Source organism: Eulemur rufifrons, chromosome 17 (genome assembly GCF_041146395.1).
Source record: "Eulemur rufifrons isolate Redbay chromosome 17, OSU_ERuf_1, whole genome shotgun sequence".
NCBI lineage: Eukaryota > Metazoa > Chordata > Mammalia > Primates > Lemuridae > Eulemur > Eulemur rufifrons.
The window spans coordinates 87,241,104-87,265,827 of record NC_090999.1 but is presented as its reverse complement, the minus strand read 5'-3'; the positions used below and the strand labels follow the sequence as shown (position 1 = coordinate 87,265,827).

At 35.4% G+C, this 24,724-nt stretch overlaps 1 protein-coding gene across 1 annotated transcript in view; it reads right to left on the bottom strand.

The window, feature by feature from the left end:
* Nucleotides 1-14,217: 14,217 nt before the first annotated feature.
* The window catches only part of SRFBP1 (serum response factor binding protein 1), a 54,570-nt gene continuing 44,063 nt past the window's right edge, over nt 14,218-24,724 (bottom strand). The window contains exons 5-8 of the mRNA XM_069492389.1: nt 19,947-20,028; nt 18,113-18,824; nt 16,826-16,863; nt 14,218-14,469 (exon numbers count right to left, since the gene is read on the bottom strand). Coding sequence (XP_069348490.1) covers nt 14,285-14,469; nt 16,826-16,863; nt 18,113-18,824; nt 19,947-20,028 — 1,017 coding nt within the window. The 3' untranslated portion in view covers nt 14,218-14,284. The remainder of the gene's footprint in view (nt 14,470-16,825; nt 16,864-18,112; nt 18,825-19,946; nt 20,029-24,724) is intronic.

The following is a 24,724-nucleotide window of genomic DNA, read 5'->3' as shown; positions in this document are numbered from 1 at the left end:
AATGAGTGCATTGCGCACCGTTTGGGGAGTGGCAACACTTGAAGGTGCTGACTCAGGAAAGGGGGGGTGGGGAAAAAAAAATGAAACTGTTGTTTTTAACTTGCATTGTTCACTTAATAATTTATCATGAATATTTCCCATATTATTTCATATCATTGTACAAGAAATAATGTATACATTATGAGGACATACTGTATCTAACAAGATATACTGTTAGACTCTTTGATTCTGTAAAATTAAATTGTTATTAATGATAAAAAAAATAATAAAAAAAAAAAGTTGTGACATGGCAAAGAAAAAAACAGGTCCTTCTCTTACAAATCTTATATTCTAGATAGGGAAGGCTGACAACCATATAAATTTATATATGTCAAGAAATGAATGTCATAGAAGAAAAAGAAAAGAGGAGGGAATAACCATCAAATGTTTTCTAAGTGCGGTCAGAGAGCTTCTCTCTAACAAGATGGCATTTGAGCACAGACCCACAAAATTGAGGAGGGGAGCCTTGCAGGTATCAAAGTGGAGAACGTAAATTTAAACATTCAAGAAAGAATGTTTTAGGTATATTAATAATGCAAGCATAGTGCTTACAAATCTTTAAAAATTTGATAGGGTCTGACAACCTCTACTTTATCACAGGTGGTGCCTATGTTGACAAAATTTGTAACTAGTTCACACCTATTCCAGATATGCGCTAAATGGGTGGTTGTTGGTGTACGTGAAGACTGTGAACTTTGTCCAGATAGAGAGAGCTAAGCTAACCATTGAGTATTCATACCATGTTTGGTTTAAAAATAAACACAAATAAACCTCCTCCCTTCATTGACCCTCTAAGTCTTGGCTGTCTTTACTGAAAAACATCCTTTTAATTTTATCCTGAAAACAACATGGAGAATGACTTTCTTTCAAAACAAGTTTTCCCTTGAAGAGAAACACATGTTCAAAGTACAAACAACATTCCAGTACTCAGATTAAGGCTACTTAATTTCTGCAGGATGATATCATACTTAGGCTACTGAACGTGTTTAAGTAAATACCATTTGTCCTACAATTCTATAATATAGGCCCAATTAACATAAGCAAACCCATCATTTTATGCAACTGATTGGAGAATAACAAAGAGAAGATGAGACACATTTGAAACACAAATACTTTCGAGATTACAAATAATTTCTAAGAGTAATCAAAAGTAATCACCCAGTATAATTTTTAAAAATAAAGAGTGACAAGTTTATTTTAACACTTATTTGTAAACAAAAGGAATAAGAATAGCCAAGAAAATTTTGGGGAGCTTGTCTCCTCTTCCTTGTCCAGTCTGGTCTTCTCTTTCTTGTCTGGTCTCTTCCTCATCTGGTCTTGTCTGGTCTGGTGTCATCTTCCTCATCTGGTCTGCTCTTCTCTTCCTTGTCTGGTCTCCTCTGGTCTCCTCTTGCTCATCTGGTCTCCTTTTTCCCCTCACCTCCTTCCCCTTTCTTTAGGATCTTGCTCTGTTGCCCGGCTAGAAGTGCAATGGTGTCACCAGAGCTCCATAGCTCACTGTAACTTCATACTCCTGGGCTCAAGCGATCCTCCTGCCTTAGCTTCCTGAGTAGCTGGAACTACAGGCCCATGCCATGATGCCAGGCTGATTGTTTTTAGTAGGGGTGGGGTCTCGCTCTTGCTCAGGCTGGCCTGGAACTCCTGACCTCAAGCAATCCTCCTGCTTCAGCTTCCTGAAGTGCTAGGATTACAGGCATGAGCCACCATGCCTGGCCGAATTTCCTTTTTAAATAAAAGAAAGTTTCCCACTAAAGAAAACAAAAAGAACAAAAACAAAAAACAGCAAATGGATGAAAACAACTTACTGTCCTTCAGTAGGGAACCATAAGATTAAATTTTGTATCTGATATAATAGGATACACTGCAGCCATATGAAAAAATGACTATGATCTTTATACAGTCATATGATCTGAGTTCCATGATATATGCCAAAAAGACTCAGTGTAGAATAGTGTATATTTTTTCCAATCATCTATATAAGGAGGAAGTCAAAATGGAGGAGACAGGACTGGAGGCATGCCTTTACCTAAATATCTTGTTATATAGTTTCTAATTTGCAACATTTTGATAATTTTACATACCCAAATAGAAATGAAATTGAATCAGAAAGTAAAAAGTTCTTAAAAATTAAAACTAATGAAATTATCTTTTAAGGTTAATTTAAAATATACTTTTCTGTCCAAGTTAGTTTAGAGTATATTATATTTTTCTGTTCAAATTTAGAAAAGTATATTTGAAGGAAATACTTAACTGCAAAGAATTCTTAAAACTCATTCAGGCTTCTCATTTTATAAGCAATACTGGTGTTACTACATTGAAACAAATTCATTTATAATTGGATAAAGCAAAAAAGTAATGCAATTGACTTTTTTGGAACCACAATTTTCTTTATAAGAGAAAATAAATATAAGTATAAAATAAAATAGATTAGATAAAAATCTGGTGGTAGTAAATTTGAATTGAAAATACATCAAGAACTCATACATTTGTTTTGTTTCTAAAATACATTTTTTTTTTTACCTATTCTGTTCCCTGCGAAGGCCATGAAGTACTGACAACTAACTGACATGTGGATTGTGAGTACTCTAAATGCCTTTCACCACTGTAAGGAGCAGCTCTTGGAGCAATAGCTGCAGAAGAAAACATGGAAGAGTAGCTCAAACATCTTGTGTCAGAATACAAAGAAAAGTGGGTTACATTAAATGAAAACGGGCAAAAAAAACCCTGTGTCCAACACAAAATAATTAGTGTACTCTAAAGAAAATATTTTCATGCAAAATGTCTAATATCTAAGCAGTATCTTTATACAAGAACTTCAGTTCAACTAAGCAAAAGTAAAACTCAGGACACTGGGCAGCTGGCCTTAAATCCAGGGCTAACCTCTGCCATTACCACAATGGCCACCAACACCAACTCTAGTCCATCAGAGCCAGGCCCATGTACCCCCTGGGCATGATGGTGGGGTACCTTTCCAAAGCAACAGTTATTACCAAAACTTATGTTGTTTGGGAAACAGGGTTGGAGAATGATGCAGTTATCTCTTTTCTTTTCTTTTCTTTCTGAAGTATCTTATTTATTTCTTCTACATGGTTCTTCCTACATTTCTAGTACATGGTTTCCTTTGCTTCCTTTTATAAATTTTATAAAAATAAAACATTGTGCATGAAAAGAAAAAAAAGAAAATTTTTGGGGAAAAATATTTATCAGCAAACCATGTTATCTTAATACAATATAAAACTATAAAAATTTAAAATGTAATATTGGATCAGAAAAAGAGATAAGCAAAGAGATAGAGAGTCTAGGAACATTCCCATGATTATACAGTGACATTTCAAATAAGAAAGGATGACCCAACTAATCAAAAATAGCATTACAATAATATTCATTTTGGAAAAAATAGAATAGGTCCTAACCATATGCTATATATATATATATTAGAATAATTCTAACTACAATAAAAAATAAACCCCCTAAATCTCAGTGCCCCAACCTAATATTGCTAATACTCACTTATTTCTTGCTCACGTAAAGTTCTGGAGGTGGCTGGGTAGGGTTGGGAGTATCTGCTCCATCCAGTCATTCAGGGACTCTGGCAAATAGAAACTTCACCATTTTCAGTCTCTATCTTAAAGCTTTTCCAGGATGTCAATGTCTAGTTGGGAAACAAGGGAAGAAATGTGGAAGATTTCCTGGAAAATTTTGTGGGGCAGGTGAAAATCATGTTATCATTTTTACCCATATTCCATTGGCCAGCATTTGCCTAACTTCAAGAAGGCTGGGAAATGTGATTGAGCCAGGTGCCTTAGGAAAAGAAGAAATAGATTCAGGGAACACTTAGCCAGTGTCTAACACAGTATGTCCTTCTGGTTATTAAATATTCCACCACACCTAGAACATACTCCCTCCTTCCTTGAGTGAGACAATCCAAAGTTTTATCCAATTATTGCAACCAGCTCAAAGTCCAAGATCTCTAAATGATGCATGGTTCTTTCCATCAGCTCTGGACGTGGCTCCTTGAGGTCCAGTGGCTCTTGCACTAAAAACACAAGTTATAGAAGTCTCTCCACTGCCGCCAGGCAAATGTACTAGGGTGAGCAAGGACGGAAGATTTATAATAAAAACTGCCATCTAGCAAAGGGAACATGGGAGACACAGAGAAAGTACAAGTCCGTCATCATTATGATATCCCTCTGGCAGGCATTTTAAAGTTCTCTAGTTGGAAATGAGGGCATTTCTTTGATTTCAGTTTTGCTATCTGGGAGGAACTACTTGTTCACTGTATTTTATAGCACTAGATCCAACCTCTTTGAGGTTCTCCTCTGTCCGTTATCATCCTAAGTCACATTTGAAATAAGTGATGGACAGTGTACCATTTTGGGGGTCTTTATAGTTTTTGTAATGTGCCTCTTCCCGGAGCAAGTTTGGGAGCCCCAAAATGTTTTTAATGGTAAAACGTTCAATAATTTCTTTGGTATTAAAAATAAGCAAAAGATTATAGTTTTTGAGAGAAAGGTATCTATTCAATTACAGATGATAATAGCATCTCCCAAAGTTCTTTTCTAAATATAATTCTCAAGCCTAACTTGTACTTTTCCTTTGCCCCTGTACCTTAAGGCTATAATGTTTAGCAGGAAATTCCACACTCTTACTCAGTTCTTTGATGGAACCAGAAGTCTAACTAGACCTTTGGACACAATCTCTTATCATTTGGGACAGGAAGCAGTGGGCTTTCCACTCTTTTGCCTTTCGTTTTTGTTTTGTTTGCAAACTAGCAAATAATTGCCATAGCCCATATCTTTTTTTCTATCACCTTGAAAAATGCAGACATTAGCAATCAACACTCTATCAACATTCTGTTTTCCAATCTCTTTTGCTAGAGATACAAGGTCACTAGGCATGTGGTCCACCTTCCAAGAATTGCAAATGACCATTTTAACAATTGTTTTGACACTACATGACATGAATCTCTAGTTTTTTCGTCTGGGATAGTAATTTTCATCCTGATTCTCTTCTAGACCATGTATTTTGTGCTTTTTTTTGTTTGTTTGTTTCACAACAGCATCCTTCCTCTAGCACTAATTTCTGCATCAGAATAGTGCTACCTGTACTATAAAAAAATTTCCAAATTCTCATTGGCTTAACACAACAGATGTTTGTTTGATGATCACTTAATTCAAATGGCTTGAGTGGAGGAAAGAGTTTCACAGTTATTTAGGCTGATAGTTTTTCTTTCATCTTAAAAAGATGGTAGGTATCTAACGTGTCCATGGGAATTGGTGTCTAGCTGAGGGATAAAGGAAGAGTGAGAGATATATATGAGATTTTATGGGCTAGACCTGGAAGTGGTTTATATAGTTTTCACCCATTTTTCTACTTAAAAATTAAGCAATTCTTAAGTCAGATGACCCAAATCTAACTTCAGAGTGTTGGGACATATAGATTAGTTGTACACTAATTGATTTGATTAAGCAGTTTACCAATCTCTGCCAGATTGCACAGGGGTAAATCCCAGATGGATTAAGAGATAAATTTAAACATAAAATTATTAAAGTACTAGAGGAAAACATAGTAGAACTACTTGGGGATGTCACGAACTCTAAAGAGCATGGGAGTTTTCCCTACTTGCAAGCTAATACATTAGTCTGCCTCAGTTTCATGGATGCTTACAGAAGACATGAGAGCCTGGATCAGAGACAAAGAATTTCATTACTCATGGAAAAAACAATAGCCAGAGCATGAGCATGATGTTTGGCCATTTCCCCATTGCCTTGGGGGTCCCTAAGATCATCCTGAGCCTCAATGATTCACTAGAAAAACTCACAGGAGTCAGAAAATGCTGTAATACTCATAGTTAAGGTTTATTACAGTGAAAGGATACAGATTATAATCAACAAAGGGAAAAGGTACATGGGGCAAAGTCTAGGAGAAAACAGGTGAAAGTTTCCAAGTGTCCTCTCCCAGTGGAGTCATATGGGCACACTCTCAGCAATGACGTGTGATGATATGTACTAAATGTTGCCAACCAGGAAAGCTCACCTGAGCCTTGGTGCCCCAGGTTTTTATAGGGAGTCAGACACATAGGCATGAATAGCTTACATAAATAACCTCAGCTACTCATACTTTAGCTTCTCAGAGCAGAGAAATGTTTGCCATAAATCACATTGTCAACATAAACTCTCTAATCAAATTGGTACCATGTGGCCCAAAAGTTCAGAGGTCATCTCCCAGGAGCTGGCCAGTAGCCACTTCTAAAGACAGGCCTTTGTCAGCACGTGCTTAATTCTCCCAGCAGTGATGTGTGACAACCTGTGGAAGTATTGCTGACCAGGATTCTCTGCTGAGCCTTAGTATCTATGGTTTTTACTGGGAGTCAGTCCCATGGCATGAATCATCTGTATGGCTGACCTCAGCTACTCAGACTCTGGTCCCCCAGAGCACAGACAGGCACTCATCATAAATCACTTTGCTAGATAAAACTATCTGATTAAAATGGCATCAGATGGCCCAAGGCCTTTCATATACAAAAACATTCATAACAGGTAGAATTGTTAATTCAGTGCTCATTTCCCAGGAGCTGACCAAGGACCAGTTCAAAAGACAGGCATGTTTTGGTAATGTGCAGAGTCTGAGCCACCCAGGTCTGCTGAGTTGACCCTGTCCTGTATACCCATGTTCTCCCAAGTCCTATGGAGTCAACACAAAGGACCATGGTTGGATACTTGTAGATTGCATTGTAGGAAAGGGACACTGAGCTTGACTGATTTTTGTCCTGGGGGAAATGTTACTCATCCCTCAAGGTTGCTCAGTGCAAACACAACCTTGAAAGTGACCTGGGGTAAAGAGCAAACAGGGCTTTGCATTCTTGGCATACTTAGCAAGAACCTGCAGGAATGCTCAAGGCTTATGACAGATTGCCTTTTCCAACAAGGGGAGGCTCTCTTAAGCAAGATGCAAAGCACAGATGGCAAATTGAAGTGACTGATGCACTTGATTACATAAAAACACTTCTATAGCATAAAAGATCATAAAAATGAAACGGCATAGAATATAGGAAGCTGGAAAGATCATTATTCTCACTCTAAAAATTCTAACTGGATAAATTACAAAATCATAACTTTTCTTGAACCCATCAGAGAGATGAGGCGGCGGGAAAACCAGGCAGCCAGAGATCTAGGGAAGCACAGGCACCTCCCAGGAGTGACAAGATGTGAGCACTGGCTCACTTGTCACAGAGCACAGAAAGACGACGGGGTTTGGCTAGACTTTTCGATGAATTGCTACAGCTGAGTGTGGGTTAGTTTGGGACTATAAAGCCCTGGGAGCTGCAGACATAAGGGGAGTTTGCATCCACTCCTAGGCTCATGGAGATAAGCCTACACTGGACACTCAGAAGAAAGGAGACAGAACAGAGGTAAGAGAAAACTTCCCTTGACGGTGCAGGCCTGAAAGAGGAGGGGCAGCTGCTGCAGGAAGGATGTAACTCACCGCCCCCCACCCCCCCAGGACTCTTCTTCCCTACTTAAAAAAAAAAAAAAAGGCTTAAGCCACTGGAAGGACATCAAACGCTGCCACTGGGACACAGGTGAAGATTCACTGTGGCTTGTGGAAGGGTGAAACAAAAACAAAAACAAAACCCTGTATCCCTGGCCTCCACTGTTAGATAGACCTGCTAACTGGGAGAAGAGCAAGAGACTCCCAAAAAAGATTCATCAAATATACAATAAAGGGTTTAGCTGCCACGAGGAAGAGGAGCAGGATCCCTGAGAAAGCCACAATCCCAAGATCCAGCCACGATGCTTTAAGTATCAAAAACACAGAAAAACTTTTATACACCAAGAGCTCAAAAAATTCTTCCATGAGTACTTTTGTGAAAAATCTGTTAGAAAATAAACTTAATTCAAATAAATAAATGGGAAAATTTAGTATTTAATATGATTAATTGCAAATCTAAGATTAAAATTAAGGTGGGCACAGGATAGAAGAATAATATTTTATGTGAGAATGCTCTGTTATGTGCCGTATGTTCTGACGAATGAAAAACAATGCAACTAAAAATGGGAGGAGAAAAGAGATGGAGAGAGGAAAGTAGAATAAACTCAGTAACTGTTATTTAGGCAACAAGTCAAAGTTAAAGGATGTCATTAACGAGGGGCGATATAGATTCTAAATAAAAAAAATTAGAGGATACTAAGGGCTTTAAAAAAAGGTATAAGCACAAAGATAACCACTACAATAGAAATATAAACCTTCCTAAATACCAAATTTAAGATTTAATTTAAAAAACACATTCATCTTAACAAAAGTGAAAGGGCTTAATATACTTATTGAATCGAAAAGATTTTCATTTTGCCTCGTTAAGTACCAATTATACACTTTATTAAAGAGATACACCTAAAACAGAATGATTCAGAAAGGCTAAAAATAGAAGAATAGTCAAAGATATTCCAGGCAAATGGAAACAATAAGAAGATAGACGCAGAGATACAGAGAGCAGATAAAGTAGCAGGCAGACCATAGTAGGGAAAGATTTTCTAACTATTATCGTCAATCCATTTGCAAAAATGAAATAAAAGGAAATAAAAAGAGAAAACTGGTGCACATGACTACATGGCAGGAATAAATGGCAGAAAATAAACAACATGATAGAAAAATAAACATCAAATCAAAAGACAACTGACAAATTGAGAAAAATGTTTGCAATACATTTAACAGATAAAGAGCTAGTATCCTTAATATGTAAAGAAATCTTAAAAATTAGGGGAAAAAAGAAAAAAACTCTCACTAATGAAAAAATGGGCAAAAGATGTGAAAAAACAATTCACAAAAACTGGTACAAAAATGTTACTTAAACACTAAAAAATATTCAACTACACCAATAATAAGAGAAATGCATTGTCATATTACTTACACTGAGGTAACATTTCTCATTCATTCTATTGTCAAAAATCAAAATGTAAAACACCATATTCTGTTGAAGAGATTGGGGGGAATAAGCTTCTCTCGTGTACTATGGTGGAAATACAAATAGGTACAACCTTCATGGAGGGGATTTTGGCAATTTGAACAAAACTTCATATGCATTTGCCTTCTGCCACAACATCCCCCTTCTAGGAATTTACTCCAAAGATATACTTCCAACAATATGAAAATATGTACTGTTTTTTCATGTCTTCTTTTCAATATTGTTTATAATTCTAAAACATGGAAGATAATTTATATACCCATACATAGAGGAATGGTTAAATAAATTCTTATGCATTTAGCCAATGAAATGCTACAAATTTTTTTTAAATGAGGGAGATCTCAATGAACAAATTTGCAGTGATTACCAGGATACATTTTATTATTATTATTATTATTATTTTAAATTTTTTTTGCCTCCTGAGTAGCTGGGACTACAGGCATGCGTCACCATGCCCGGCTAATTTTTTCTATGTATATTTTTAGCTCTCCATATAATTTCTATTTTTAGTAGAGACAGGGTCTCGCTCTTGCTCAGGCTGGTCTTGAACTCCTGAGCTCAAACGATCCTCCTGCCTTGGCCTCCCAGAATGCTAGGATTACAGGCGTGAGCCACCGCGCCTGGCCACCAGGACACATTTTTAAATGAAAAAAGCAAAGTTCACCTAAACATCTAGAAAATGCTAATTTTTGTGTAAGAAAGAAGGAGAAATTAGAAAACAGACATATCTTAGTTTATATGTTGTTTCACACATATACAAAAGAAGAAAATAAAACTACCAAGGATGGAGGAAAAATCATTAAAATACCATCAGAAACATGAACTACATGGCATTTCACATGAATTACTACATACATTGAATGGAGGCGAGGAGAAAAACCCCACTCACCCTGGGAACTCTTTATTATTTTTTAAATTGAAATATAATTCACATGCCATACTACCCTTTACAGTGCACAGTTCAGTAGATCTTGCATATGCACAAGGCTGTACAACCAATACTACTATCCAATCCGAGAACACATTCATCTTTCCAAAAAGGGAATGACAGATCCATTAGCAGACACTCACTGTCCCCCCTCTCCCAGCTCCTGGGAATCACTAATCTACTTTCAGTACGTATGGATTTATCTATTTAGGGCATTTGCATGTAAGTGGAATCGTATTTTGTGTTTGGCTCTTTTTAGTTAGCATGATGTTCTCAAGGCTCATCCATGTTGTAGTGTGTATTAACACTTCTTTCCTTTTTATGCCTGAATAATAAAGCATGTATTTAATCACACTTTGTTTACCCATCATCAGTTGATGGACATTTGGGTTGTTTCCTCTTTTTAGCTATTATGAATAATGCTACGATAAGCATTCATGTTCGAGTGTTTATGTGAATATGTTTTCAGTTCTCTTGGGTATAGATAGCTAGGAGTGGAAATTCTGGGTCACGAGATGCCCATTATGCCTATGTTGGTACATTTGATAGTGTCTCACAAGTCTCTGAGGATCTGTTCTTTTTTTCCTGTTCCTCAAATTGGATAATCTCAATTGACCTTTCAGTTCACAAAATCTTTTATCTGCCTGCTCAGATCTACTGTTGAGCCATTCTGTTGAATTTTCCATTTCAATAATTGTATTTTTCAATTCCAGAATTTTTTTGGCTCTTCTTCATAATTTCTGTCTCAATATTGGTACCCTCTATTTGCTATGACATTGTTCTCAGACTTGCTTTTAGCTCTTTAGACAGTTTCTTTTGGTTCTTTGAACATATTTTAAATATCTAATGTCTTTGTTAAGTCCGAGGTCTGGGCTTCCTCAGGGAGTTTCTACTGATTGCTTTCTTCCCCCTGCCAGTGCATGGGCCATATTTTCTTGTTTTTGTGCATGTCTCATAATTTTATTGGAAATTGGACATTTTAAATAATATAATGCTGCAACTCTGTGAATCAGATCTCCTTCTTCCCCAAGGTTTGTTGTTGTTTTTCGTTGTTTATTTAGTAATTTTTCTGAACTGCTTTTGTGAAGTCTATATTCTTTGTTGTGTATGGCCGTGGAAGACTCTGATTCATTTAGTGTAGCGGTGTGCTAATAATTGGACAGAGACTCCCTCAAATGCTTGGAATCAATACTTCTCTTTGCTCAGGGGCTCTGTGGGTTGGGGCTCACCTTCAACACTTGACCAGGAAGTTGATAACCCCCCTAGTCTTGTTACTTGTGCAGCGCCTCAAAGTCAGCCAGAGATGAGAGTTTAGGGCCTTCTCAGCTTTTTCCTGAGCATGTGCACAGCTCAAAGCATGTGCTGGATCTCCTTGATCCTAAGAAATCATGTCAGAACTTAACAAAGTCTCTATGAATATTAAATTCTCCAGATTTCCTTTTAAGCTTTTTTACTTATTGTTCACCCCAACTGTTATTCATTGGCTAAGGCAGCCTTGATGTTAAACAATTTCCTCTAATTGTTTTTGAAAAGCAATCTCAGGGAAAAGGCTTATCACACAGGGCAAGCTCTGACTCAGGTCAAATGAAGTCAGCCTTGCAAGTAGGGTCTTCCAGTGAATCATCACACAGGTCAGATAATGATAGTCCTCAGGGAATGTGTCTTTGAAGAAACTCCAACCCTGTTCTGAACTTCCTCCAGTGGCTGCCAGGCTGCTGGTTTGCACTGATTGTGGGTTATTGGTTTTCAAGGCTACCATGGACTGGGAAGTAGAGGATGGGAACAGGGCAAGTTAAGATCTCACAATGATCACTGTTTTTGTCAAGATTCAGGATTCAGGCATTTTTCTTGAAAAAAATACTCCCTGGATTGCTGCAAGCCTTTGGTTAATTCCAGAGTTCTGAAAAAGTTGTTTCTGACAGTCTGGATAGATTTTTTTATTGCTTTTTATGGGGAGAAGAATTTTTGCATGTCCTTACCCCGCCATGCCATTTTAGCTGTTATTACCCTAGGTAACTTCCAAACATAGTTTTAAAACCATATGCCCTCTGGCTAAAGAAAAAAAAGAACTCTAAACAAACACTGAACTTGGGCTAGTAGACTTCTGTTTTGCAGAGGCATCACTTAGCAATTCTGAAACTAACTTCTGTGTATTCTAGGCAAATACATAAATATATTGTGGATAATGGGAACCAACTTTCTCATTATTAAAGAAATGATTTATATGTTACAAGGACACAGGAGACAGCTTGAGGAGGCCCCAGCTGGCCAAATTATGCACAATTTGAGCATCAAAATAAATAATGAAGGACTTCTATGTCTGACCACTATGAAATATCAGGGATTTGTCCTTCCACATTAAACAACCAGAGACCTGGACAAAATGTACAACAGTTTAGCAATATCTGAAAGGAAAATAAATGAGTGCTATAAGTACACCAGCTCACTGCTTTAAGAGTTTCCAAACTCTAATGCAAGGGGAAGAAATCTCAAAAGAGCTCAGTGGCCTTACTGAATTGAAGAAATAGACTTCAGAGTTTAAGCAGACTAGTGTGATTTGAATTTGTGAGGCAAAATATGAGAGAGGAGGAAGACATACAGAAAGAGAGAAAGTGTCTGGAGATCTGTAGAAGGGTCCCCTCAAGTATTTGGTAGAAAACTGATCTGTGTAATGTGCATGAAGAATTTATCAAGGCCAGGGGAAAAAGCCATTTGAAAGGAGTAACTGGAACTATATCTTACATAAGCCTCAGGTATAGTCTGTGTTCTTATCAGCCACAACAGAAAGATTTCCTAATAGACAAAGTATCAGGTAGAAGTCTTAGAATGGCAAGGCCTCAGTAGTGAGGCCAAATGAGTCTTAAGCCGGGGTTTCTCAACCTCAACACTGTTAACCTTTTGGGGTGGAAAATTCTTCGTTTTGGATGTACTGTAGAAAATTTAGCAGCATCTCTGGATTTTATCTGCTAGATGGAGGGCCCCTTGCCCTTGTGACAACCCAAAATATCTCCAGACATTGCCAAATGACTCCTTCGGGGAAAAGGGCCTAAGTTGAGAACAAATGAGGGATGGGAACCTGGGGCCTTGGGGCCACATGTGGCCTTCTGGATCCTTGAGTTTGGCCCTTCAACTGAGTCCAAATTTTACAGAACAAATCCTTTTAATAAAGGGACAAGTGCCCCAGTCTCACAGTTTGGTAAACACTCGGTAGCCACAGAGACATTTTTCTTTCACTTTTTTTTCATCAGTATGAAAATATGTCAAAAGAAAAAAGAAAAAAAGTACAAAAACAAATTTTTCATTCAACATAGCCAAAATAATTTCCTTTCTGTATGCTCTCTTGAATTTCATTGTTCTAGTCATCTAAATTCTTAAGTTTTTGAAATAGAAATGACTCTTCAGAGCTTGTGAATTCAGGCTAACTAGATGGACTTCCTTGCCACTAACAGTACTAATGTGCAGGAAACATGAAATTTAGTTAGCATTATTTAGTTAAAGAAGAGTCTTTACTTTCTCCCAGAGTAGCAGAAGTGAAACATTTGAAAGGATTTTTAAAATCCTGTTTTCCTTTTAAATAACAGTACTGTGGTGTATAAAGCAATCCCTTCAGTGAGTCATCTTATAATCTCTCTGCTTGGCCATCAGCAGAAATGCTCTTTCAATCCTACCTCCTTCAGAATTTGTTCTTATAAATTATAATCTATGACTTCTAAAAAAATGTTTTTTTTTAAGAGTACATGGTCAAATAAGTAGATATACTTCTTCATTTAACAGAAATATTTACATACAGTGATATAAAATTGGTTTTTGGGTGTATTGCTACATTTAAATAATTTGCCCAAATAACTGAAATATACAAAAGAAATCTGAAACTATCTTGGAAAACTATTTTAGAATAGTCAAAAAGTACATGACCACAAGTAATTGAAAGTATAATAAAAATTAATATTTATTTATAATATTACAAGTTTTAACAAAAGTGATCTATTTTAAATAGTTAAAATTTCCTCATATTTGTCCATTATTTTAAATATATATTGACATTTATTTCCAAGGCAAAACCCACAACTGAACCAGTAAAATACACTTCATGATAAGCATAAATGAGAAAATCTGAGAATACTTTTATAGACGAAAGTCTGGGGGATATCATTAAAAATCAATTTAAGTACATACTTGATTTGTGAAAGGCTTATGTAAACATTACTTGAACTTATTTAGAAAATGAAAGACAAAAACAAATATTCTATAATCCCCATAAAGAAACTTATTCAAACACAATTTTAAATAATAGGCTGTTTAAAAAAAAAGGAAAATAAGTTTTAGTTGAAGAATTTCACAAAAAGAGATACTAATCAATCATCAAATGTAATTTTTTTCCCCTGAAACACAGCAATTTTAGATTGCTGCTCTTTTCGCCTTCTGCTTGCTTCCCATGAAGGATGAAGAGGCTGTTGCAATTGCTGTTTTGCATTTTTAAGTCCTCTTTGTACATTCTTATTAAGCAAATTCTTGATCTGAGGTTCACTTTGTGGAAAATCTGAGAAGAGAAAGCAAAAATAATGAAAACTAACTATATATCTAAAGAGTATACAGCAGGACAAGAGAAACAGATTTCACCTTCAAACCAACATTAAGGAAAGAAATTTTGTTTACTTAAATGGAATACCTCACAATTTAAAATTCCAAACAGGAACAGCTTAAAGTTGAAAATTTATACATGAGTAGACAACTGTGGAACACATACTTTCTAACCCTTGTAAATAGATGTTTATTGAGTGCCTTCCAATATATGCTGTGCTGTCTTATTTACAATGACATAAAGAGAGAAATCACAGTCCAGCTGACACAGAAAGCCAAAAATGGGGATATCATATTTTCAAAGGAACATCATTGGCTTAATAAATCTGCACATGGAACAGATGTAGCAATAAATTCATATCTTAGCTAAGACACTGGGTCTAACAATGCTGATGAGATAGATGTATTTATGTTTAAAGGGCTATTAATTGATTCTACTTCCTTTTATTATTGAACCAAAAGTTGTTATTACAAGGCAAATTACTAAGTTTATTCAAAAATACAAGACAAAGTTCTTTTTTTAGTTGTAATATCCTCCAAATATGAAGGTGGAAACTTGTTTTCTAGTCCTTATGGTGTCTTTTACTATGAGGTACTTTACATAATTTAGAACAAAAAAGTACTCTTTGGGGAAGACATACTAGCATGAAAAGACATGAATCAATGCACACTTTGGATGTTTACAGAGTTTAGTTGATGGCACAAAAAAATTTTTTGGAGGCAAAAAATTTCATATAGATTAAGCAGTCCTAGGGATGCATAATTTCTCCATTTCAAGTTACACATTATTATCAAAGCTTTTAAAAGACCTCTAAGAGGCAAATGTCATAATGTATTACAAGTGAGTGTACAGTTTGGGATAACATTTCCAAAACGTCATATAAACAGAAATCAAAAACATCTCGTATCTTGTGCAAATCACATGTGCTCTAGAAACCTGTTATAATATTCAAAGAGTGGCTCTAGTGATGAAAAATTTAATGAAACTGCTTAATAAAAACAGATTTAAATAAGGCAGTATTTCTAAACTAACATATTATTTTATGTTATGTAAATTAAAGTTGTAAATAAGCATAAATATTTTAAATATACAAGCTAAGCAAATAAAAACAAAAAACAAAAAAAAAACCCCTTTTACTTGGATCTTCTCTTTGGGAAAATGTGAGAGTGCCTTATACTTATCCTACGTTTGTGAATATATGGTCAATGAGGCTTATTGCCATGTTTTTGCAAACTCTATTTTCTTTTTCTGTTAGGCATATAACCAGAATACAGTTCCCATTCCCACTGCAGTTAGGTGAGGCCAAATCACTAACTGAGTTATGGCCAAGGAAATGTTAGTAAAAGCCCACACCATAAAAACCTAAATTCAATCTTCCATTATTTCTCTATCTCCAATGAATGAAGACAATTCCTAGGATCTAGAGGGAAGGGGCACAAGATGGAATGAGACTACGAGAAGCACACAGACTGATGGATGAGAAGTAAACCACTAAGATTTGGTAGTTATTTGTTACAGCAGGTAACACTATGAATAATACTGAAACTGGTACCCTGAAGTAGTATACCGCCATTATAACAACATAATTTGGCACTGGCTTAGTGGTTTGGTGGTAGGTGGTGAGGAAATGTATAAATGAGATTGGGAGGTGAGCTACCTATGTGCTAAACAAATAGGTAAAACTGTTGCAGAATTCTCTGTGTACTCCATTCCCTTCTATGGGCAAATGGAGACTATTTGGAACCTGAAGGAGGCAGGAGCCAACAGATAGATGCAGCCTGATCCTTGAATGACTATGTGGACAGAGCCTCTCTGCTGATTCACAGTGGATTGTGATGGGAGTAAGAAATCAATTTTTATTTTGTTAAGACAGTGAAAGTCTAGGATAGTATAAGTCAGCCTACCCAAATATATTAAACTTTGATGTGCTATGAATTAATCTGGAAATACTGTGATTTTATTCTTAACCCAGAAAGTAATATACTTGTTACTGAATGATTAAATGGCATGGTATTGAGTAATTAAGACATAATTTATATAATAACTTAGTTAAAAATATATTGATTTAATTCAAGAAAAATTAAATAGACATAATTTTTTCTGATAAATTTTGTCTATATCTTTTCCACTGGTGGAACTCAAGAAAAAAACCCAATAAAAATAAAAAATTGTATTCCTAATCATAAGATGTTCTATTTCCATTTCTGTGGGTACAAATTCATTTAGGCTATTAAGCAATTATGATTTTTCATCCTTCCATTTTGGCAAAACTAGCTCAATTGCATCTGAAGGTCAGGCAGCCATCAATACATACCTAGGGTTTTGCTTTTTGGAGCCTGTTCTCTGTAATTTCTAAAAGAAAAAAAATATCATTATGACTTTTAAAAGATAAATAAATACTCTGATTTTAACATAACATAATAAAACTCATTCAAAGGACTGTCACACTCCCTCATCCCACCAGCAATCAATAAAATAATTATGAAACCCTTGGTTTTAGATACATCAAAGGTTACACTCCAATATTCCTATAGACACATGAGGCACTTTTCCTCTCACTACACTTACAGAGATTTCTATTCATAACTGAAAAATATCCTGTCTTGGTTACCTTGTCTCTACTCTTGGGGATTATCTAGATAAAGAATTTAAAGCTTTCTCCCAGGGAGAATGAGTCATATGTAACAAAAACTAAGATTTTACATTTTGTAAGAAGGAAAAAGGATAGTGGTGTGTTATTTTCAAACAAGGATAAAAATGTAGTCTTTTGAGGCAGGTCTGGGAGATATAAGGAATAATTTAATTATTTTGAAGGCTTCAAAGATGCTTTTATGTCTTTTCTACAACTTTTTGGGAAAATTTCTACATCACATTTTTCTATTCCATTAAAGAATATCCCTGACTTATAAGTATACAGAAAAACAGATTACTGAAGAAAACAGATATTATTGAAGAAATTAGCTAACTATGATCTTTACTTTAAAATGTGAAGATGTCCTCTATCACATTAGAATTACAAATGAAGTTAAATTTATTGATTTATAATCTATAATTTATTATCACAGAGCAGCTGTGAAAAGTGGTGGTTAACAAGGATAGAGACAGCAACACCACCAAATATAAAGCAGTCTGGGGAAACTCAGTTTAGGGCATATGCTGAAATGGGAGTAGACAGGAAAATGATTGATGTTTACAATAATGGTCTTGGGTCATCAAGAAAAAATACCATATTCTTTTCAGAGAGTTCGGTTTGAAAAGAGAGATGTGTGAAACGTTTTCAGAAGGTTTTCATCAAAAACTAACCTAAAGTTTCAAAACTCTGATAATTGAAACAATAAAACAAATTAACTAGGCATATTATTTGACTATAACATCACATTTTCTAATGAAGATGGATAAATGTGGCATTGCCACATGCGTATTTGTATATATTATCCCATTATAAAGTTGGAGAGGGACAAGTCTACATCAGGATGAGTTATACAAACTAGAATCATGGATGGGAGATAGTCTCTTCCCTCACATAAGAAATGTAGATTTTTCATATCTTTTTAAAAAAGTAAGAACTAATAATTATTTCAGAATAAGAAAATATCCTTACCTTCTAGAGTCTTTAGATCCAGATAAAGAGTGGAAAAACACTGATTCTAACCTCCTGGCTTCTGTACTTGGCTTGTTTTTGTCATTTCTTATATCCCAATGAGTTTCATGTGTATCTTCTTTGGGTAACACTTTTTGAAGGGGTTTTTGTTCCTTATCTGAATGACAACTACTTTCCTTCTTTCGTGTTCGCCTGACTTTTCCAATGAAGAAATCATCATCACTATCACTGTCCTCAGACATGGAAGACTGTTTGTAAAACCTTTCTTCTGTGCTATCATCAAAATACTCCTTCTCCTCTTCAGATAATTCTTCTTCATCATCACTGTTACCACAAAGCAAGCTACCAGATCTTTTCTGTTCTTTGGTTTGCCTTGGTGTTTTCATTTCTGGGTAAGCAGCTATCTTCTGGGGTTCAGAGGGAACTATAGGATCCTTTCCTGAAGGCTTTGATGGAGAATTCGGAATGTTCACTGCTTTTGGTTCATTTTCCATCTTGGCCATTTTTTCCTTTGAATTATTTATTGGTTTCTTTGCCAGGATTTTGGCTTCTTTCACTTTTTGCTCATTGATAATAGTTCCTTGATGCCGTAACTTACTTGCATCATCATTTGAACACAAAGCGTCCTTAGAATGATTTTCTTCTGAAGCTTTCTTTGATGAATCAACTTCAGTAACATATTGTCTTGCATCTTTAAAGGCTTGGACAGCAGCTGCAAGAAAGATAGTACATGACTTGTTTTAGCATTGAAACATACAAACTACCACTGTTTTAGTAGAGTATTTTAACAATTATTTGGAAACATTTAAGAGGGCAATCGGAATTTATATTAAATATGTATAATAGATTTGAAATCACAATGAAATCTTCTGACTTCTTAAAAACCAAACTTGTGAGACATGCTCAGATGTATCCATTTTAAGTGAAAAGAAAATTATCGTTTGTTCATGTCTCAGAGTTATGAAGAACAGTAAAGAGTCACTGAATACAATAAAATGACAACTTTAATTTCTGTAATAATTTATAGAATATTATAAATTATGCTTTTAGACATATAAATATCATCTAATCTTTGACAAAAGCATTTAATTTATAAATATATTTTATTTTATTTATTTATTTTTTTTTTTTGTTGAGACAGAGTCTCACTTTGTTGCCCAGGCTAGAGTGAGTGCCGTGGCGTCAGCTTAGCTCACAGCAACCTCAAACTCCTGGGCTTAAGAGATCCTACTGCCTCAGCCTCCCGAGTAGCTGGGACTACAGGCATGCGCCACTATGCCCGGCTAATTTTTTCTATATAGATTTTTAGGTGTCCATATAATGTCTTTCTATTTTTAGTAGAGACGGGGTCTCGCTCAGGCTGGTCTCGAACTCCTGACCTTGAGCAATCCACCCGCCTCGGCCTCCCAGAGTGCTAGGATTACAGGCGTGAGCCACCGCGCCCGGCCTTATAAATATATTTTATAATATACACATATAAATGAGAATTATTTGGCTAAATGGTAAAACCAAAAGTAATATAAGCTACAGCAATATTTAGAAAATTGTATTCAACTTTATAATGTATGTATTACATATAAAATATATATTCAATATATTAGAATTTAGGAAAAAATACAGATTTAGTTTTTCTTCACACATCAGCAAATTCCATAATTTCAGGCACCTTTCTACATTTGTAAATATTTGAAAGAAATTTACATTTACAATATAAAAAAATCCTGAAGAACTATAAACATATTTAAAATAAATGAATAGCCATTATCCAAAATCATATATACAAATGCATTAAGTACATAGCTACTTTTAATATTAAAAGTCATTTAATTCATACCTTTTAGCACATCTATTTTTTTCTTCAGAAGAGGGTGTACTGCTAGTCTGGCAATTGCTCTTTCAGTTGCAGTAGAATCTGGCTGCAAATTGAAAAAAATAAATGTGTGGAAATAAAATAAATACAAATAACTTGGCATCACTGGAAGTGAATAAGATAAAATCTATCAAAATCTTTTAAAAAATTAAAGTTAGGGAAGAGAATTTGTTAATATTCTCATTAGATAAGTTATCAGTATAATTCATGCTAAAGATAAAGATGATGCTGATAAAAGTATTATTGCCTTTGGACAATTAAAATGATCTTATATTCAATTAAGGAATATTCTTTGTAACCTTAATATATTTCCAGAACTGTGCTAGGTATCATGTATGATATTTAAAAAAAGAAAAAGTAACATAGCTTCTTTGTTCAAAGAATTTAAATGATAGTAAGATCAAATTAATAAGAAAGAATCAAATAACATTAGTGCTAAGCTGGGTTATACAGACAATTTATGACTACTCTAATATATGAAGTACCATTTCATGGAGACCTAGAAACTAATGCTACATATTTATATTTTGAATGTGTACTATCACTGCCATATTCTCAGGACCTAACAGTACTTGGATCATAGCCAAAACTTTATAAACATTTGATGGTGACTGAAGGAGAATAGATTATATATAATATTTAATGTATTTATGATTTTTGAAACTTCATAAAGCAGGCTAATTGTTTTAAATGCCGCCTGTAGGCTGACAACTTCTAAATTTCTACCTCTGGCTCTAACTTGAGCTATAGACTCATAGATCCAATCACTTACTTGACATCTATGTGACATAAAATAGATAAATAAAACAATTCTTTTATTTTCCTCTCAAAGCCGCTTCTCCTATAGTCTTCCCCATCTTATTGTATGTAATGTCCATTCTTCTGTTTGTTCAGTCCTAAAACTCTAAGGAGTTTTCCACCATATTTCTCTTTCCCTCACATCTCATAATAAATCCCTCAGTAAATCCTATGGTTCCATCTGCAAAATATATCCAGAACTAGTTACCATTTCTCACCATTTCTAGTCTTGACACCTTTAACCAAATTACCAATACCTGGACCAATATAATAAGCTCATAGCTGGTCACTACCCTTTTGCATTTTGCTCTCTCACAGTCAATTTTCACACAGCAGTCACGGTGATGTTTAAAAATGTAATCAGACCATGCTATTTACACATCTATTCTTTAAGCTTTATTGCCTCTGATGTTTAGGTCATTCCATTGCAATCTCTTCTCTACCTGGAACACTCTACTCCCAAATACATACATTGATTGATCATCTCACTATATTCATGTTTCTGCTCCAATGTCATCTCAACTAGCACAATATTTCCCATCACTCTTTATTTACTTCACGTCACTTAGTACTGCATGCCAGTGACTATCTCACTGCTGTAGATTCAGTGCCTAGAATAAGTAGGTACTAACTGATATGTAATAGTAGGCACCCAAAACACATTTCATGAAGCAATTACAACAGTAACTCTGAGGTCAAAAAACTATAGAGCACCTAATCCTTCTAAAATTCTGAAGGAAAATAATTTTCAACCTAGAGAAGAAGAAAAAAACTTTCAGACATGCTATGTCTTTTTTTAAAAAAGTTACATCCCTTGTACCTTTCTGCCTTCAAAGCTACTAGCTCCACTAAGATGAGGAAGGATACAAATAATGAGAAAGGCATGGGATACAAGAAACAAGAGACGCAGGCAAAAGGAATTCCCACAATGATGGTAACAGGAGACTTAGGTTTAGAGTATCAGGTATGTTGAACATCTTGAGAGGACATTTTAATAACTACTGGAGAGCTCAGTGCAATACTAGAGATAAGACAGAAAACTAACAAAATAAATACAATTACAAACTAACTATAGAAAACAGAAATATTATGCAGAAAAGGGAAAGGAATACTCACTATGTGACTTTTAGTCACAATAACAATCACTAAATGTCCATTTAATCTGATTTTTTTAAGAGATACGTCTTGGTCTGTCACCTAGGCTGGAGTGCAGGGGCACAATCAGAGCTCACTGTAGCCTTGAACTCCTGAGCTCAAGTGATGCTCCTGCCTCAGCCTTTTGAGCAGCAAGGACAGGAGTAGGGAACCTGTGGCCTTCTAGGTAATTAAGTGTGGCCTTTTGACTGAATCCAAATTTTACAGAACAAATCCTTTTATTTTTATTAATACATTTTTGTTCATCTTTTACATTTATATTTTATTTTTAAAATGAATGTATTTAAAACATCAAAGAATAAAATAAGCTTCAATGGAATAATCATCCCAGATTGACCGGCACAATTAGAACATTAGTAGGCCTTAAGGGCTAAATTTTGAAGGCTGCTATTCTCATGATTTAGTTCTAAGTTCCCCCGCCTGACTGGCACCATTACCGCACAAGGCTGGCTGGCAAGATTTTATGGGGGTCCAGTATGCCAGTCTGTTATCAGCTTTTGACAGTGGTGCACTGTGTTTCTGTTTAAAGTGGAATTTGTGAATAGCTGCACAGCTCAACAGTATTTTTTAATTCTGTCTGCTTAACAGTCCATCATCATGTCAAGGAAGACCAAGAGAATGCTGAAGAAAATACATTTTTTAATGAGGACTGGGAATTGCATTATCTTGTTTCTGCTAAAGATAAGATGATTTGCTTGTTTTGTGATACTGTATTATCAACATTAAAGAAATTAAATGCTCATCAGAATTATAACACTCATAAGGACCACAAACATTTTAAATTAGACAGAGAGGCGTGAAAGTTTGTAGTGCAGAGATTAAAAGACGAGAAGCAAAAGCAAAGACAATTCTTTTAAGCCGCAACAAGACCTTGAAATAATGCCACTGAAACAACTTATAAGGTAGCTTATATTCTTGGGAAAAGAGGGAAGCCTTTCAGTGATGTAGAAATTGTGAAAGAATGCATTGTTGAAGCTGTAGGATGCTTAGACCCTGATAATGTTTCAAAGTACAAACAATTACCTGATTCAAGGAGAACGATAACTGATTGGCAGCATGAACTAGCCTTCAACTTAACAGAACAACTTCCGTGTAACACTTCAAAAGGAAAATATATACTACTCAATCGCTTTGGATGATCTATTAACTTGGTGCAGGTTTTATAGTAATACTTCATTCTGGTCATAACAGAAGATTTTCTTTGCTACAAAGAGTTACACGCTTTGGGCACTCTTGTGAACAGAACACAGGGAATAAATATCTTCAACAACTTCCAAGATAAATGTCGTGAAGTTGGACTGAATTTGATAAATTCACCAAGTGTATGTACAGACAGTGCACCTTCCATGACAGGAAAACATGAAGGGTTTATTGCAGATAAAAAAAGTATTAACAGACCTGGATGCTCTCATTTCTTTTCATTGTATCCTGCAGCAGCAAAATCTGTGTACTAGAGCTACTATTTTGAGTGACACTTTGCAACAAGTTGTAAGTATTGTTAATTATATTCGTGTAAATCATCAGTTTCGTAACATGCTAAAGTTGAACGATGAGGTATTCAGCGTGGATTTGCCGTATCATTCTAAAGTATGTTGGTTATCACAGGGACAGGTGTTAGCCAAAATTTTATCTCTATGAGAACAGACAGTTGAATTTTATGAAGAACAGAATCAGCAATGGGAATTATTGAAAGAAGATTTCTGTAGGAATGCAGCATTTCTGTGTGATATCATGTCAAATCAAAAATAACTTCAATATTTCTTTGCAAGGTAAAACTAAATCTATATATGATATGTGGCAAAATTCAAGCATTTCAAAAAAGCTGTCTTTTTTCAAAACACTTCTTCAAAAGGAAATTTTGGATGAACTTTTTCTCCAGTTAGCAAAGGTCACTGATGAGCAGGATGATATATGTGAATCATCTGAAGAATACATAGCTATTATAGACCTACTAATTGGAGAATACAATGAAAGGTTCACTGACTTTGAGAATCATGACATCACACTCAAATTAGCATTTCAGCCTCACCTAAGTTGATATCACCAAGGCACCTAAGGAACTAGGAAAGATCCAATTGAAATATGGAAAACTGTAGTAGAATACCCATGCCTTCAGCAACATGCCCAAAAAATGCTTTCTTGCTTTTCAACCACTTATTGCTATGAATCTACATTCTTCTACCTAACCCAAATTGAGATGCCTTTAAGATCACAAATGACTGATACCCACCCAGACAATCAACCGAAACTGCCGACTTCTATGCTACAACCAAATATTCAAATGCTTTTCCATAAAAAAGCTGACACAACAAAGTCATTAAAGGATTAGCTAACTTTAAAATTAACAAATGTTTTCATTTTTTGAAATTATTAAGTACACAATAGTTAGATTTTTATAAAATAATGTAATAATTTTTAAGTATATGTAATTGAAGTTTCTTGAATGCGGGCTTATTTGATCACAACTAAATTAATGTGGCCTTCCAACATGAAAAGGTTCCCCCCACCTCTGAGCTAGGACTACAGTCCACGCCACAACTGGCTATTTTAAAATGTTTTGTAGAGACGAGGTACTGCTAGGTTGTCCAGGCTGGTCTCCAACTCCTGGCCTCAAGCAATCCTCCTGCCTTAGCCTCCCAAAGTGCTGGGATTACAGGCATGAGCCACCATGCCCAGCCCTAAGCTAAATTTGACTCAAGTATACGAGGATAGAGGGGATAAGGATATGACTTAGAGGTTGGAGGAGGAGAGAGATCTAAATTCTTATTTACCACAGCATGAAGTTAACA